The following is a 17,010-nucleotide window of genomic DNA, read 5'->3' on the forward strand; positions in this document are numbered from 1 at the left end:
CTTATTACTAACCAGGGGTGCGTTTCCCGAAAGCATCGTTAGCCAACTATGGTCGCAAGTTCCCTCGTTACCAATAGAGTTCAATGGAAATTGCGATGAACTTGCGACCAGTTGGCCAACGATGCTTTCGGGAAACGCACCCCAGACTGACTTTATTTCTGTCAGACGTCTACAGAAGTTTTATTGAGAATTAACAGAGGTTTAACTCTGTGTATCATTTGAAGTCACCATAACAGTGATAAGTGTTTCCATTAGTTGGGCTCTAAACTCTAACTATATATATATTATGTCTTTTTTTGGCTGCTATGACAGTGTGTTTGTCAAACACAGCAGCAGCAAAGAAAGCTAAAGTGAAATGAGATCAGGTGATGATGGTTTTCTGGTGATGATTTTATAATCATCATGAAACAGACTGATTCACTGAGGTATTTTAATCTAACAATTATGTTGTCACATTAATATTTTTTTCACAACACAAACCCTGTGTTACTGCAGCATGAGATCCAGCAATATTATAACAATAAGTTAGAAGACTTTAACAAACATGAACACAAAAATCAGTTTATATGACACACACAGACATCAACAATCAGCGTATGAATCTCAACAATGGTGACAATCAAAAGTACCTTGCTGCAATGCATGCTGGGTACCAGCATAGTACAAAACTCCCAGCATGCATTGCAACATGAATAAATTATGCAGCTGAATTGTCCTATAATTTTGTTTGATTCTAAATATTTGCTTTTATTTTTTGCTGATGTTTTTGTTGTGAATAGTAGCTTTTCAGTGAATATTTTAGATTATATTGAAAATGCTGAAAATATTTTGCCGTAGAATCACAGGGTTGCTGTAATCAACAATATTAAGTCAGAGATTAAACTCTAAATGAGTTCAGTGATTCAGGTCAAATTATGATTATGTCAAAACATAACCAACACCACCTGATCAACTTTTCTCTTTGTTTGTCTGAGAATTATACAAAAACAACAAACAAAATCTAAACTTAACAGTGTACGGATCAAGAGCCCAACTAAAGCAAACACTGATCACCATAACAGTGTGTAAAAATGAGATTTTTCTCCTTCAGTGATTCTGCTTGTTAACATCAGGTGTCTTCAATAATGTTTAATCAACATGCAATCAATCTTGATTGTTAATTTAACACTCATATTTTAACACTTTAACATTCTTGAGTCTGGAGCCATTTAAACTCCCAGGAGAGTTCATTTAACACTGTGTTTTTGCTGTGTTATAATGATTTAATATCAGCAAATTTACTTATTTCAAGGCTACTCAAATATAGTGATAAGTTAAAATCTACCTTAAATGATTAAGGTATCATTAGAACCTTTTAAAAAAACATTTTTTTTTACAAAAAATAAAAATAAATTACTTAGCAGAGGCTGTCTTTTGATATTGTACCTTCACCTTTAAAAGAAACGGTATATATATGTACCTTTTAATGCTTGGGAACATATATGTACCTTTTTGACCCTCAAAAAGGTACATATATGTACCTTGGGGGACAGAAATGGACTCCCACTGTACCCCTATTTCTGAGAGTGTGCCCAAGGTTTACTATTTGGGTAGGTTTTGACAGTCTTTACAGGAACAACAATGTCCTCACAGTAAGTTATCCATGAACTGACCACATCAGTGAGTTCGTTAATGTCTCTAGAGCAGTGGTTCCCAAACCTGTCCTGCCGGCACCCCAACACTGCATATTTTCTTTGTCTCCCTAATCAAACACACCTGATTCAACTCATCAGCTCATTAACCCATGTGATAATGAGCTGATGAGTTGAATCAGGTGTGTTTGATTAGGGAGACAAAGAAAACGTGCTGTGTTGGGGTGCCGGCAGGACAGGTTTGGGAACCACTGCTCTAGAGGATTCGATAAACACCTCCCAGTCTGTGCTCTCCAGACAGCCCTGGAGGGTGAGGGTGGCCTCTTCTGACCATACTTTGATGTTTCTAGTTGTCACCTTCCCCCTCTGAAGACATGTCCGATAGGATGGAACCGAGTACACACAGTTATGATCAGCTGAGCCGAGAGGGGGGAATGAAATTGATTTATATGCATTTTTGATGGACCCATAACACTTGTCCAAAATCCTGTCTTTCCTAGTGGGGCAGGAAACGTACTGATAAAAACTCCTGAGAGATTTGTCCAATGAGCAGTGATTAAAATCTCCTAAAACCAAGTTAGGAGCATCAGGAGATAAAGACTGAAGTTTATGCACAGACTGAGAGATGAGCTCTAAGGCGTTTTTTTCATTCGCCTTTGGATGAACGTAAACGACAGTAACGAAAATCTGTGGGAATTCTCGTGGCAAATACATAGGGCGCATGGACAAAGAAAGCAGCTCCACGTCCTTGGTGCAAAGTCTCTCTCTCACTATAACATTTTTACACCAGTGTTCATTTATGTACGCGCATACTCCACCTCCGCATGATTTCCCGGTAGTCGTGGACGTTCTGTCGGTGCGGAACGGGATCCCAAACCTGTCTATAACTAAATCACCGTCAGCGTCCCTTTCCCCGAGCCAGGTCTCTGAAAAGGCCAGGATACAGGCGTCTTTGAATGCGTGTTGATGGCGAACAAGAGCCTGGAGTTCGGCGGTTTTATTACGGAGAGAACGGGCGTTGGACAGGATAATTGAAGGCAGGGGAATGCGAGACGGATGTTGCCGTCTCATACGCTCCCGCACCCCGCCTCTTCTTCCTCGCCTCCTTGGCCTCCGTTCTGGAGTTCTGAAGTGATCGCCTTTCCTGAGGCCGGACAATTCCTCCAGATCAGGTATGATCAAGTCCACTGGTGGTCCGCTGATCACAGGTTTTTCAAATGTTAGCAGATAGTCTTTGGAGTATTGAATCGGCCAAAGTGATCCCAGGTGCCATACGGACGCCAAAAAAAGGAACAAAGTCGGATCCATGTCGCTGAGTTTTGACACGCTTTGACAAGCCGGAGTAGATGTTTGATCAGTACAAAAAAACAAACTAAAGCAAACTGCTTAACAGACTTTAAAACCACAAAAAACTCTGACAAACAAAACGGACATGCTTCCCACTGCTGCCGGTCAAAATTATAACTATGCAACTGTCTACTACAGTATTGCATCAGGGAGTGCATTGTAGTCTCCCTGAGGAAAAAATTGATTAATTTATTGCTATAGGAGAGGAAGAATTTTGCAAACTCATTAATTCATCTAAATCAACAACATGTATGCTACACAGCAAAATCCCCAGTGTTAAATTAACACTCCTCAGTGTTTATATGTGTCCACACTACAGAGTGTTAAAATTAACACTGAAGCAGTGTTGAAGTTAATGAGTTAATTAAGTTAACACTGAAGCAGTGTTGAAGTTAATGCGATAATTAAGTGATTAATTAAGTGATGATTGGCCATTAGTGGTGACACCTGATTATAACAAGCCGACTCACTGAAGGAAAGAGAAACAAGAACAGAAAAAAGAGAAACACAAGAACTACTGACTTATTATTTTACCAGTTTGACTTTATTTCTGTCATACATCTACACACGGTCTTATTTAGATTTAACAGAAGTTTAGATGGTAATGTTTTATGGAATGTTTCGTTTCATGTCACCATTATGGTGACCAGTGGTTGCTTTAGTTGGGCTCTTGAAACTTTACTTTTTAACATTAGTTTTTCTCTGGTTGTTCCAACTCTGTGTTTATAGAGCATATGTGTTGTGGCAAGAAAAACTGTGACTTTGGCTGTGTTTCCTGAAAGCATCACAAGCCTAATTTGATCGTACAGACCATATGTTGCAGTTGGTCTGTGATCAAGTTAAGTTTTAGATGCTTTTGGAAATGCAGCCCTGGTTATGTTTCAATGATGAAATTACTAGTGACCTGGTTCAATAGTGTCACCCAGCATTATAAACTGATTATCCACATGTTTTATAAATTTTTCACTACAGTAGTTACTTCCAGCAATGTTTTAAAGATCTGAAGGATTTAAAATCACACACTGACATCAAGAATCTACATATGAATCTCAACAATGGTGACAATCAAACAAATGCTTAATGTTGCAATGCATGATGGGAGCCACCAATCAGAACGCATCCCTGGCTGACATCATACATTGCAGCATGAATAAATTATGCAGCTGAATTGTCCTGTAATTTTCATTGTTTTTTCTGTTTTATTTTGCTATTGTTTTGTTCTGACTTTAGTAGCTTGTTTTGTGATGTTCAGAGTTGATCTGTTCGTCACTAGTTTGTTTATTGTCACCATTGTTGAGATTCATATGCTGATTCTTGATGTCTGTGCGTTTAAACACTATAGCTACTTTGCTCAAAGTATTTTCAAAATTGTTCATATTGCTGTTGGATCTCAAACTGTAGCATCTCAGAGCTACAATCACCAATACTAAAACAAGACATCAAGCATATAGTCAAAGATTTAGACTCTGAATGACATCAGTGAATCAGGTCACTACATGATGATAATGTCATTATCAGCAAAACATATTTTGAGCAGGCCATGTTTTCTCTTGCAGTAATAAATGTGCTTTATAAACACAGAGTTATAGCAACCAGAGAAAAACTAATATTAAAAAATGAAAAGAGTCAAGAGCCCAACTAAAGCAAACACTGACCACCATAATGGTAACTTGAAAAGAAAAATTCCATAAAACATTACCATCTAAACTTCTGTTGAATCTCAAGAACTTTTGTCGATGTATGACAGAAATAAAGTCAAACTGGTAATAATAAGTGCAACAATGTGTAATGACTCGAAGTCAGTAGTTCTTGTGTTTCTCTTTTATCTGTTATTGTTTTTTCTCTTTCCGTCAATGATTCTGCTTATTATCATCAGGTGTCACCACTAATGGCCAATCATCACTTAATTAATCACATAGTTATCTCATTAACTTCAACACTGCTTCAGTGTTAACTTAATTATCTCATTAACTTCAACACTGTTCAGTGTTAATTTTTAACACCCTGTAGTGTGGACACATATAAACATTGAGGAGTGTTAATTTAACACTGGGGATTTTGCTGTGTAGACCCTATTCCGACTAAGCTACTGAAAGAGATGCTTCCAGAGGTCATAGATCCTCTTCTTAATATCATTAATTCTTCTTTGTCTCTAGGATACGTACCAAAAACATTTAAGCTGGTTATGATTAAACCGCTTGTTAAAAAAACGCAACTTGATCGTACAGAATTAGTCAATTACAGGCCGTTCTCGAATCTGCCTTTTCTGATATTAGAAAAAGCGGTATCCTCACGACTGTGTTCCTTTCTTGAAAGAAATTATATCTGCGAGGATTTTCAGTCTGGATTTAGATTGTACCATAGTACCGAGACAGCTCTCATTAGAGTCACAAATGATTTGCTCTTATCATCCGATCGTGGTTGTATCTCTCTATTAGTGTTACTTGATCTTACACAGCAAAATCCCCAGAGTTAAATTAACTCTGTTCAGAGAACATTTGGTCCCTCTCTAAAGAGAGTTAAAATAACTCTGAATCAGAGTTAAAGTTAATGAGATACTTAAGTGATTAATTAAGTGATGATTGGGCATTAATGATGCACACCTGCTGTCAACAAGTTCTCAGCAGAGGAGGATTCAACAACTCCACAAACAGCATTACCAGCTTCACTTATTACTAACCAGACTGACTATATTTCTGTCAGACGTCTACAGAAGGTCTTATTGAGAATTAACAGAGGTTTAGATGTTGACGATTTATTGAAAATGTATGATCACCATTATGGTGATGAGTGTTTCCTTTAGTTAGGCAGTTTGACTCTTTTTGCAAGTTTGTGGGTTTTGTAACAGTTTTACCAAAACACGTAATTAAAAAAAAAAAAAAATTATTTTAATTTTTATTAAAACACACTCACGAAATGAGTTACATCAGATTTCTAGTTCCCAGCATGCTTTGCTTCCGACTGTTAAAGGGGAGCAAATGTTAAAATTAAGTGTTATTTAATGTGTTTAGTTCAATATTAATATAGGCGGGAGATCTGTTAGTGTTTATGTTCTAATATTTTGGAATTTAAAAGGTTTTCTGGTATGTCTGAGTTTTTGGGGTTACCATTGTGTTGAAGAGTAGAGCCTGTGGTTCGGTTGATGATTGGCCAAACACCATTAAGACCATAAATACTATATTTTGTGCATTGATTGTGCATTCTTCAAAACAGTGATAGTCTCTTGGCTAGATTCTTAAGTGCATGCAGGTTTGCTAGTGCTTTTATTAACTAGCTTGAAAATATGAAACATTTATAATGTAAATAATAAAAAAATAAAATGTTTATACTGCATGAGTACAAATATCTGCAATATATAACACACGCAGTACCATATCTGAAAAGTGGCAATTCCTTACGTATTATTCAATATATTAACAATATATTATTCTGTATATTTTCAAATATACCGTTAAACCATTTAATATATTGATCATTCATATACAGGGAAATACATTTTCTTTTTGTAAGGGATGGCAGGGGCGTTTCTTCTTCCCAGGTTTCGGCGCCAGTGTGGCAAAGTTCGTTGGAAGAAGGAAGGCAGGAAGAAGACAAGGTCGACTGACTGAAGCTTGTGCTTTGATTAGTTTAAAATGAAAAAAAAAAAAGAGTGTTCTCTGAGCTTACATACATTTCTCAGTAGATCAAAGTAGCATAAAGTCCGCTCTGGAACAGACACAGTGCACGAGTCCTCAGCCCACTCTCTCTCAGAATCTCCCAGTTTCCCAGTGGCTTTTATCTGTTTTCTGCATGCACATTAACACACACACATGCCACAAATATAATATATTTGATGAAACATTTCATGCAATGAGAATATGAAAAAATTAATGTGTAACAATGAGACAGAAACAACAAGAGTTAAAGTTGAAAAAAAGTCGCTGTACATTTGTTGTAGGTGTTGATAGTGACATCAGTCAGAATGGCTCCTCCTCTTCCTCTGATCGTTCTTCTCATGATTCATGGTTAGTCAATGCAACACTTCAGAAACACTCAAGATAAATTTGATACTGCAATTTTATATGCACAAGCTGCTGCTAAATTGTTCAAGATGAATTCTGTGTTTCAGGGGTTTCTAGTGATGAATGGGGTGTGAGTTACAGTCCTTCACACATCTGTGCACTAAAGAACTCAACAGTGATAATGAGATGCACTTATACATACCCTACTGGACATCAGATCATGAAAGTGTTCTGGACAAAAGGCCCAATTCAAAGGGGTGTTGAGCTTCTAGATCTGTCTGAGGACCCTGAATACAGTCAGAGGCTTCAGTATCTGGGAGATAAACAGCAGAACTGCACCGTCAGACTGAGTCATGTGACACTGAAGGATTCACACATGTACTATTTCAGATTCATCACTGATAAACCTGATGGAAAATGGATTGGTGCTCCAGGAGTGACTCTTAATGTCACAGGTGACTTTGATGAGGTTTATCTCTTCTTCTGTGCATTATGTTGAATAATAATCAGTGTATGACAGCAGCACTAGATATAATGTGTGTGTTGTGTTCAGATCTTCAGGTGGAGTCTCCTGAGAGAGTGACAGAGGGAGATTCAGTCACTCTGAGATGTAAAAGCAGCTGCGCTCTGACTGACAGAGCAACATTCATCTGGTACAGAAACTCACAGCCATTAACTGAGAGAAGAGACAGAAACAATGAACTCCTGCTGCAGTCAGTCAGAAGAGAGGATTCAGGCAGATATAGCTGTGCTGTAGACGGACACACTCACATCTCTCCTGCTGTTCAGCTCAATGTCATGTGTGAGTACAGATTAATTTGTTCTTTTTAAAATTAGGAGATCGTGTTTGAATTAAGGTTTTAATTTTTGTACTTTTTAGACCCTCCAAAGAACGTCTCAGTGTCCATCAGTCCATCTGGTGTAATAGTGGAGGGAGATTCAGTGACTCTGAACTGCGTCAGTGACTCAAACCCTCCTGGAGAAATCAGCTGGTTTAAAGGAAGAACGATTGTAGGATCTGGAAGAATCTTCAACATCTCAAAGATCAGCTCTGATGACAGTGGAGAATACAAGTGCAAGTCCATCAATGAACATGGGGAGAAATACTCTGATAATGTGACTTTAAACATCATGTGTGAGTTAATGATCACCTGCACAATGATGGTTCAGTAAATGTGACATTAAATCCTCTAAACATTGTCGGTGGCTCATATACTTACATTACTCTTTCTAAAGTGACTCAAATGAATCTGTTCAGTTTTACTCTTTTTTCTCAGTTGCAGGACGTCTGGTGATATTATACATATCCATTGGAGGGGTTTGTGGAGCTGCAGTGATCATTACAATGTTAGTGATTTGGTAAGATGTGTGTCTGTGGTACTCTGCAGTGTGTGTGAATGAATGACTGAATAAGAAAGTTGTGAATTCAGTGAGACGTCAAGAACTAAATGATTAAACATCAAATAAATTCTCAGAATCACTGTCTTTAAAGGGGAACCAGGAGGATGAAAAAGAGAAATGACACACAGGAATCTCAGGTGAGAATAATTATCAAAAGTTTACTGATCAGGGAAATGATTTGGTATCTAAATGATTGAAAGTCTGAATGTAGCAGTGACTTTAGTGAGTTCTTTGTAAACATTATTTATTTTCTCTCTATTCTGTTTTTTTCTTTAATGGCAAAGATATATCATCCCAGACCTGATCATGACAAACACCACTATTATTATATTGAATTGAGTGATCCTGTGTATGAGAATGTAACGGTAAGTGTTGTAAGTGTTTCCTACAAATGACTAAACTCTCTTCACCTTTAGTCAAAAGGAATTAAACACTCAATGTCAGTGTGGAAATATCTATATTGACTAAGTATATGGGAATTTAACTCCTGTTTTTACTTTGTGTTCATTCATAAAGGCTGCTCAACTTGATGATTGTAAACCCGAACTGGACTCGTCTCTGTATGAAAATCTTCGAGCAAGTAAGAATACCCACTACATAGAGACAAAACCCAATCTATTAGCCTTACCTCTTGACACATGTTGTTGATGCTTTTATTTAAATATTTAAATATTAATGCTTTAATTTACTTTCTTTCTTATTCAGACTAACAAGAAGAGGCTGCAGTGTTTTGGACACAGTAAATATTACAGCTTTATGCATAAATTTGTGGGTGGAGCCCTGAATGATTGACAGGAGTGTCATGACATATAACTGAAGTATTTTAAGGATAATTTTATAGATGGATGCCTGGGTGAAAATGGAAATAAAAAGCTTAATAAATGTATGTAAAAGTGTGTATTTTTTTAATAAATAAAGTGTTTTTAATTTATGCTTTTTTATCATGTATGAATCTTATTTCATTTAGATTATTGTTTGTAACCATGAGTATCCATATTGTTGATGTTTCCAATAATAGGCAGGAAAAAATAAGGCTCTAGTTGTAAAATTCCACACTTTTCTGACATTCAATAAATCAGAATAACAGCATAACTGATATTAAAGACCATTGCACTTAGAGATTGCTAGAGGGAAAAAAAAGATCAAACTAGATAAGATTATTAATTTAAAGGGTAATTCCGGGTTTTTGAGATCGCATCGCACAAAATGTCCGGGATTCTGCCGGTGAAATCAAACGCACTGGCACTGATCTGTGATAGGTCTGTTAGCGCATTAGGTCCAACCCCCTATGGGCGGGTTTGAAAGGGTGGGAACTAGTGCTTGTAGTCTCAACAGAAATCACCCCCTCTTACACTTCCTCCTACAATGACGCAAAATGACGATTTTTGCGTCATTGTAGGAGGAAGTGTAAAGAGGTAAATACAGATTTCTCTCGTCTCAGGGGAAAATAAGAAAATGTTGCACGACCATTCAATAGTATGACTGGGTTTCTAACATTGCAAAGCTTAATGCAAATGGGTGGAGTGTTCCTTTAAGGATTACTGCAGAAAATTACACTCGCAATCTTGCTGTTGTTTGGAACAGCAATATATATAAAACAATCCTTAATATATAGCAACTTACGTTTCAACTTGAAGTTTGTTTGTATTCCTTCTACGACGATGAAAACATCTCAGGTTACGACTGTAACCCTAGAACCCCTTTCAGTTCCCTGTCCACAGCTGACGGTTACAATCGTGGCATCACGTGTTTGGGCATTCAACACGCTGAAGCAGCTTTTGTGGATAGTTAATTTTCCAACTGTGGGAACATGACATCTCAGCGTTGAGATCGAGACTTGCCTTCATCCGTGAAGGTGGAGTCCCCATTCCCCATTCCCATGTGCGAGCAAAGGGTGCTCCGGCATCTCAGCCAGTTGGGTCTTCGGGTCAACTGGGAAAAGTGCAAACTCGCCCCCGTGCAGAGGATCTCTTTTCTCAGTATGGAGCTGGACTCGGTCCACCAGACGGTAAGCCTCACAGAGGAACGTGTCTGGTCAGTGCTGAACTACTCGAATACTGTCAAGAGCTGAACAGTGGTCCCACTGAAACTTTTTCAGAGCCTCCTGGGGCATTTGGCATCAGCAGCCGCAGTAACGCCACTGGGTTTGCTTCATATGAGACTGCTTAGGGAGATAGCCCTGCTGAAAAGCCATCTTGCAAAAACTCAAGTACTAGTATAGTTTCCTAGTGGAAGGAGCTCTGGAGTGAGGTATGGTCTCTACAACCTCAGTTGAGAGACCAGCATCTATGAGTTGAGCCCCCTCAGAGGCCAAACCCACAGGTTCCACATTCTGGACGGATCCCTCCTGACCGGAATCTCCAAGGGAAAGCCTTTGAGGAGAGACACTGGGTCTGAGAAACAAATTCGGCTTGGCCAGCATGGTGCTACAAGCAGAAGACTTATTCCATCCTGGCGGACTTTCACCAGAACTCCAGGAGCAGAGCAACTGGGGGAAATGCATACAGACGCAGCCTCGGCCACGTCTGCGTCCTGAGACGCAAACAGATCCAATTCCGCTTGGCCATAAACTTCCCATATACTCCACCACCTCGGGGTGAAGTCTCCAATCCCCTGGCCTCAGCCCCTGCCTCGACAGGATGTCTGCTCCTATGTTTTGGTACCCTGGGATATACACTACCCTCAGTGAGAACATCTTCCCTAGGGACCACAGGAGGATCTGGTGCACCAGTTTGCATAGTGGATGTGAACGCAGACCCCTCTGGTGATTTATGTAAGTGACCACCGATGTGTTGTCTGAACGGACAAGCAAATGATGGCCCCTTAAGTCTGGGAGGAACTGGTTCAGTGCCATGAAGACTGCCATCATCTCCAGGCAATTTATGTGCCACGAAAGATGATGATTCCTCCACAGACCCTGAGCTGAGTGGACTTCCATTTTCACATCTCAGTCTGTGAGCGAAGCATCTGTTGTGAGAGTGACTCGATGACATTGAACTCCTAACACAGGACCCTGGGTCAGGAACCAAGATTTCCTGGAAAGTAAACAGTTCCAACAGAAGCAACTTGTGAGTGACTAACCGAAACACAGACTGAAGGCCAGACTGGAATAGTATAAACGGGTGGAGCGGAGCGACAGATCTTCCCCTTCCCTCTCAAAGTGTCATGTAATCCACCGCTCGAGCTCCACTGAGGGTTTTCAATCTCCCGTTCGGAGCGATACTGCAGCCCGCCAGAGAAAACGCGGGTGAAATTACTTTAAAAAAACACTCTTCCTACAAATACGAGTTGATTATTAGCTTATTTGTGTATGGCATTTGTGGGAGGAGGAAGAGGAGCACAGCTAATGTATGTAGGACTTATGAACAGAGGGCAAAAAATATATATACTTTGTTGTTATTGGGCAACAGTTGTTATTCAGAAATATTTGACCACTGAATATCACATTTGGCCAATCAAAATCAAGTATTCCAGCGACCCGTGTAATAATAAAAGACAAAAAAGTTAAAATTACCATTTTGAAGCTGAATACAAAACTTTTCAGTATGACATTTACAAACATTTTACAAGTTACATTTCAAAAGTAAAATAAGAATTATTCTTGTTATCTTCATGTGTTTATATTGCATGTTTAAAAAATGCAAATGTTCAGATGCTGCATCAATAAAATATCAGGTCTGGAGGTTTTTAGATTTTTACTGATTTCTGAGATGGAAACTCTGTAAGCACTTTTCAGTATTTTTATTTGTTGACTATACTGATTAAATTGCATTTTCGTAGAAAAAACAAACAAACCGTTTTTTACTCAAATTTCTTTTTTATACTCAAGAGTGTGTCGAGCCTCCAGATCTGTCTGAGGACCCTGAATACAGTCGGGTTTCAGTATCTGGTAAACAGCAGAACTGCAACATCAGACTGAGTCGCCTTTGGCGTTTGGCTTGCTTAGTTGGGGACATTTAATATTCAACAATATTATTGATCTGCCTGCATTGACACCATTGTTTGAGAACGATGACATCACTGTTTTCTCTAGAGCAGCCATATAAATAAATTAACTAAATTAATAACTTTTTTTACAACAAAAATGAACCATCACTTAACTTACATATTCTGGAGTAGTCTATGATGCTATTTTTTGTTGCATTATTTTTCTTTTGTCACTGTAAAGCTGCTTTGAAACGATCTGTATTGTAAAAAGCGCTATATAAATAAAGGGTGACTTGACTTGAAACTGAAGGATGAACACAAGGACTATTTCAATAACTACCCCCCCCCCCCCCCTTTCTCCTGGTTCTCATGCTCTCTTCCTATACTCCTTGCACTAACGCTCCTAAAATGACCTTTTGGCAGAAATATCAGTAATTAAAAGCTGGTTTAAAGGACAATTACGTCGTTCAGTTAAAATATTTCTGGTTGTTTCAATTTAAGTGGTTTCAATTAATTGGCTCAACAAGACAAAATTGTGTACAAGTTAAATTCACAAGACAATTAAAACAAAAATAGTTTGATCTCATTGGCTGAAGATGATTTTTGCTTATGGGTTCTATTTGCCTAGATTAAGCTGAGATAACATAATTCAAATGCGTGGAAATGTGTGTCATAATTATATTAACTTACACCAACGATTTATTTTTTTGAGTGTATGAGAATGTAATAGATAATTAGAACCTTACCGTAAGTGTCAATATCCTCTCATTATGAGTCAATAGAGATTAGTCTTGTGCCATTACCGTATTGTTCTGAATATAAGACAATGTTTTTTTTCTTGGAAATACATCTGTCTTATATTCAGGGACTACACTTTTACATGTTCATAACACACCCACAACAACAGGGAGCGTTAAATATGTGTAAAACGAGTGTTCTCTCCAGGAAAGATAAACACAGCGGAGTCATCAAACAACTCCCATTAAGGAGCCATGCATTATGGTGTGTTAAAAAGTGTAATGTTAGAAGATGGCGAGCCCAAAAAGACAAGTCAAAGAACATCTTACTGCGGTCTGTTTAAATATTAAATTCACTTTAAATATTTAACATTTTGAATTCATCTTTTTTTCAATAAATTACTAGTGTCAATACTAGTAACCATGGATCCTTGCAATGCCGACTTTTCACAATCCAATCAACAAGTCCCACTCATTTTCTTTACTTGTTTAATAATCCACTTCACAAAATGCATCACAATATGGAGGTGAAGTTAGTCTTAAATTCTCTTTAAGTGCCGACTTTAGTTACTAGACCTTCACCTTTTGGTGATACAACATAATCAAAGTCCCTTTCAAGGAAAGTTCATTTATTTGCAACCCTTTCAGGCAGGAACCCTTTGTCGCTCATGCAAGAACAACTCCTATATGCTTGAAGGGCAAAATATCCTGAAAAACTGTTGGCCAAAGTCACATTTTAATAACATATTTCAATTCAACATTAACATTTTACATGATCCATAAAGATTCATAAATGTTGTTTCTGATGCTCAAAAAAAGTGTTTATTTCAGGTTTGTCCAGAAAATTCCCAATTTGTATCTTTTATTTAGAAGCCAGGACTTCCATTACTAGAGCTGAAATATTTGGTACACTGTTAGACCTTACCGGGTTTTTTTACAGTAAAATACTGGCAACACTGTTGCCAGTAATTTACTGTTAATTGTGCAGTTCTTTACTGTAAAAATGCACTAAAACTCGAGTTAACTACTTTCACTTGCAGAAACCGACTGCCTTAAATTGACCAACTGTCATTTAAATGTTTATAATGCATTAATAACGTGAGCAAAGTATTACTGTGAACTTCTTTCATTTGAAACCACAACAAAACTTTTGTAAATAAAGAGATTTCCACTGGACCAGCAACTACACAGTCACCGCCTGTTAAATAAAGCAATATGCAGCATATCATCAATGTTTGTAGATCTTCTCCTGGACTGAAGCACAGGCTCTACTCTTCTGCACAATGGTGACCCACAAAATACATTTTACAGTAAACTACTGGCAACAGTGTTGCCAGTATATACCTGTTTTATAACTTTCAGTTTATTACTGTTAAAATACATTTTGTGGGTGTGTCTTTTTATCTTACACTGTTAACCCTTTCAACCCCACAGGGAAATCCACACTACAAAGAGTAAAAAGTAACATTGAGACAGTGTTGCAGTGAGATAATTAAGGGGATATGTAAGTGATTGTTGAGCATTAGTGATGAACACCTGCTGTTAGAACAGAAAATAGAGAAACACAAGACCTACAACTGACCCTTTAGCCATTACACATTATTATACTTATTATTAACCAGTATGACTTTATTTCATACATATACAGAAGTTGTTATTAAGATGTTTAATTGAAAATGTTTGGTTTGAAGTTACCATTATAGAGATCAGTGCTTGCTTTAGTTGGGTTGCTGATGCTAAATATTAGTGGTTCTGTTGCTGCGTGAGCTGTGTTTTTGCAAGTCACACTTGTGCACACATACACAGTTTATGAATGATTGTGGTTATAATGATTATGTTGACAAAATTATCATATTGCCTGGTCATTCACTAAGGAATTCATCCTCAATCAAAAGTGTTACATTAGCACCACTGTTAAACCATAACAGTAAATTACAGTGATTCATTTTTTTAACACATCATGCATAACCAGAGAAACAGAGCTACACTGTCTTATAGAAACACAGAGATATCACAATTTAGCACATGAATCTCAACAACGGTGGCAAATTTTTTTTTTATTCTTGCAGCAGTGCATGCTGGGAGTTTTATATTATCCTGGAACCCAGCATGCATTGCGACATGAAACTTTTGATTGTCACCATTGTTGAGATTCATATGCTGATTGTTGATGTCTGTGTGTGTCTGAGTCAAGCAGGAATTCAAAAATGTTTTAATGCACTATATGATTACGATATTCTTCAGAAGACCTTATTATAGTATTGATTTTATGTTGTAGATTTACAGATATATGCTAAATATGAAATACCCATAAAGTCAAAGAATAAATACAGAAAAAATCAGAGAATCAGACATGTCCAGGATGATTGCAACATCATCACAAAAGCCCAAAACACCTGATCATTTTCCTCTTGGCTCTTTCTTGCCATAACAAATGTGTGTTATAAACTCACTGTTACAGCAGCCAGAGAGAGATGAATGGTAAGAAGTCAAGGGACAAGAGACCAACTAAAGCAAATACTGATCTCCATCATGGTGACAACAAACTTTATTATTAACTAAATCTCTGTTAATTCTCAACAAGAACTTTTGTACATGTATGAAAGAAATAATCAATTGTAGTCAATTGTAGTTTTTGTGTTTCTCTTTTTTCTGTTCTTGTTTCTCTGTCCTTCAGTGATTCTGCTTATCAGGTTTTCATCAGTTTCTCAATTCACTCACTTCTTTTCATTCACTCTGTCAAGTGGACAATATTAGTGAACTAATGTAGGGAATAGTGAATGAGGGTATAGGGTACGATTGTGAAAACAGCGTCTGAGTGTCGATTTTGAGCAATGTTAATTCACAGTATATTCCTGTAGGCTAGTTTTGTTTTCTACGGTATATTACTGTTTTAATGGAAAATGGTATAATATTGTCAGAATTTGGCCCTTTTTTACAGCAAGGGTTAACAGTGTATGTGAAAAGGCCTCAAGCGTTACTCTGACAGGACTGATTTCCTCTTCCTCTTCCTCTTCAGTGTCACGTCCCTCAGCGTCTCTCCATCGCTTAATGAAAGTCATGTGATCAACACTGCGATGCTGATATCAAAAGTTCATGCATTTGTTTTTCTCACCTACAAAAGAGGAAACAGTGTTTAACAATGTTTAGAGACATGTGATGCATTCAAGAAGGACAAGGCAACTGACACATTAAAAAACGTTATAGTTATAATGATAAAAACATTCAGATGAATCTATTCTGCTTCATCAGCGTGTTTAAAGTTCTTTATTTAACTTCCAGATTGCTATTAATCAGTAAATTGGATGTTTATCAGGTGCACAGTTGGCGATGCTAGTGATGAAATGTGTGTTTAGACGTCACTGCCACTGCAATACCTTCCAGTGTTTTACAAGCTAGGATAGTTGGTCTGCATATGCAAATTAAAGTACAGTTATTAAAGCAATTATTTTCTCTGTTTCTTAAGAACAGGTTCCTTATCATTACTATCTATGCAACTTACTGAAAATAGATATTCCCAAGTTTGAAAACATTATTACATGAGCATCTTTATGCACCGACATAAAGTTTCTCTCGGCTTAACTTTTATGCCTTTAGTCTAATGTTGTCTGTTAAAACTCTTCCTCTGCTCGATCTGCACTAGGTGAAGTGTCATAAGCTCATGTGAAAGTATAAGGTGTTAGTTACGTGTCATTCAGAGTGTGAAAACAGACTATACTGGTTTAATCCTGATCATTTGTAGTGCTGTCACTGGTCACTGGTGTTGGTGAAACGGGTAAGAGCATGATTTTATAACTTTTCTGTTAAATATATTAAGTGTGGGGGATTTATGGGAGATTGGTTGGGGCTAGTTGTCACAGGGCTGTGTCTCAGTAACTATATGGTTTAAAATCAAAAGTCCAATAGCACAATGTTTTCTCTAGCAGTGTTTTGTATGTTGGTGACAAACACCTTAAAACTTTAATC

General features: G+C 37.6%; 1 protein-coding gene across 1 annotated transcript in view; it reads left to right on the forward strand.

Moving 5' to 3' along the window:
* LOC311077721 (B-cell receptor CD22-like) overlaps positions 1-9,272 on the forward strand; it is a 37,178-nt gene extending 27,906 nt beyond the window's left edge. Inside the window, exons 2-10 of the mRNA XM_084106333.1 lie at positions 6,916-6,982; positions 7,087-7,434; positions 7,533-7,781; positions 7,860-8,114; positions 8,257-8,338; positions 8,472-8,517; positions 8,665-8,745; positions 8,897-8,960; positions 9,086-9,272. Of these exons, the coding sequence (XP_083962459.1) occupies positions 6,940-6,982; positions 7,087-7,434; positions 7,533-7,781; positions 7,860-8,114; positions 8,257-8,338; positions 8,472-8,517; positions 8,665-8,745; positions 8,897-8,960; positions 9,086-9,090 (1,173 nt within the window). The 5' untranslated portion in view covers positions 6,916-6,939 and the 3' untranslated portion in view covers positions 9,091-9,272. The remainder of the gene's footprint in view (positions 1-6,915; positions 6,983-7,086; positions 7,435-7,532; positions 7,782-7,859; positions 8,115-8,256; positions 8,339-8,471; positions 8,518-8,664; positions 8,746-8,896; positions 8,961-9,085) is intronic.
* The last annotated feature ends 7,738 nt before the right edge of the window (positions 9,273-17,010 follow it).

The sequence above is a fragment of the Abramis brama genome (genome assembly GCF_963993115.1).
Source record: "Abramis brama genome assembly, chromosome: 2".
Lineage (NCBI taxonomy): Eukaryota > Metazoa > Chordata > Actinopteri > Cypriniformes > Leuciscidae > Abramis > Abramis brama.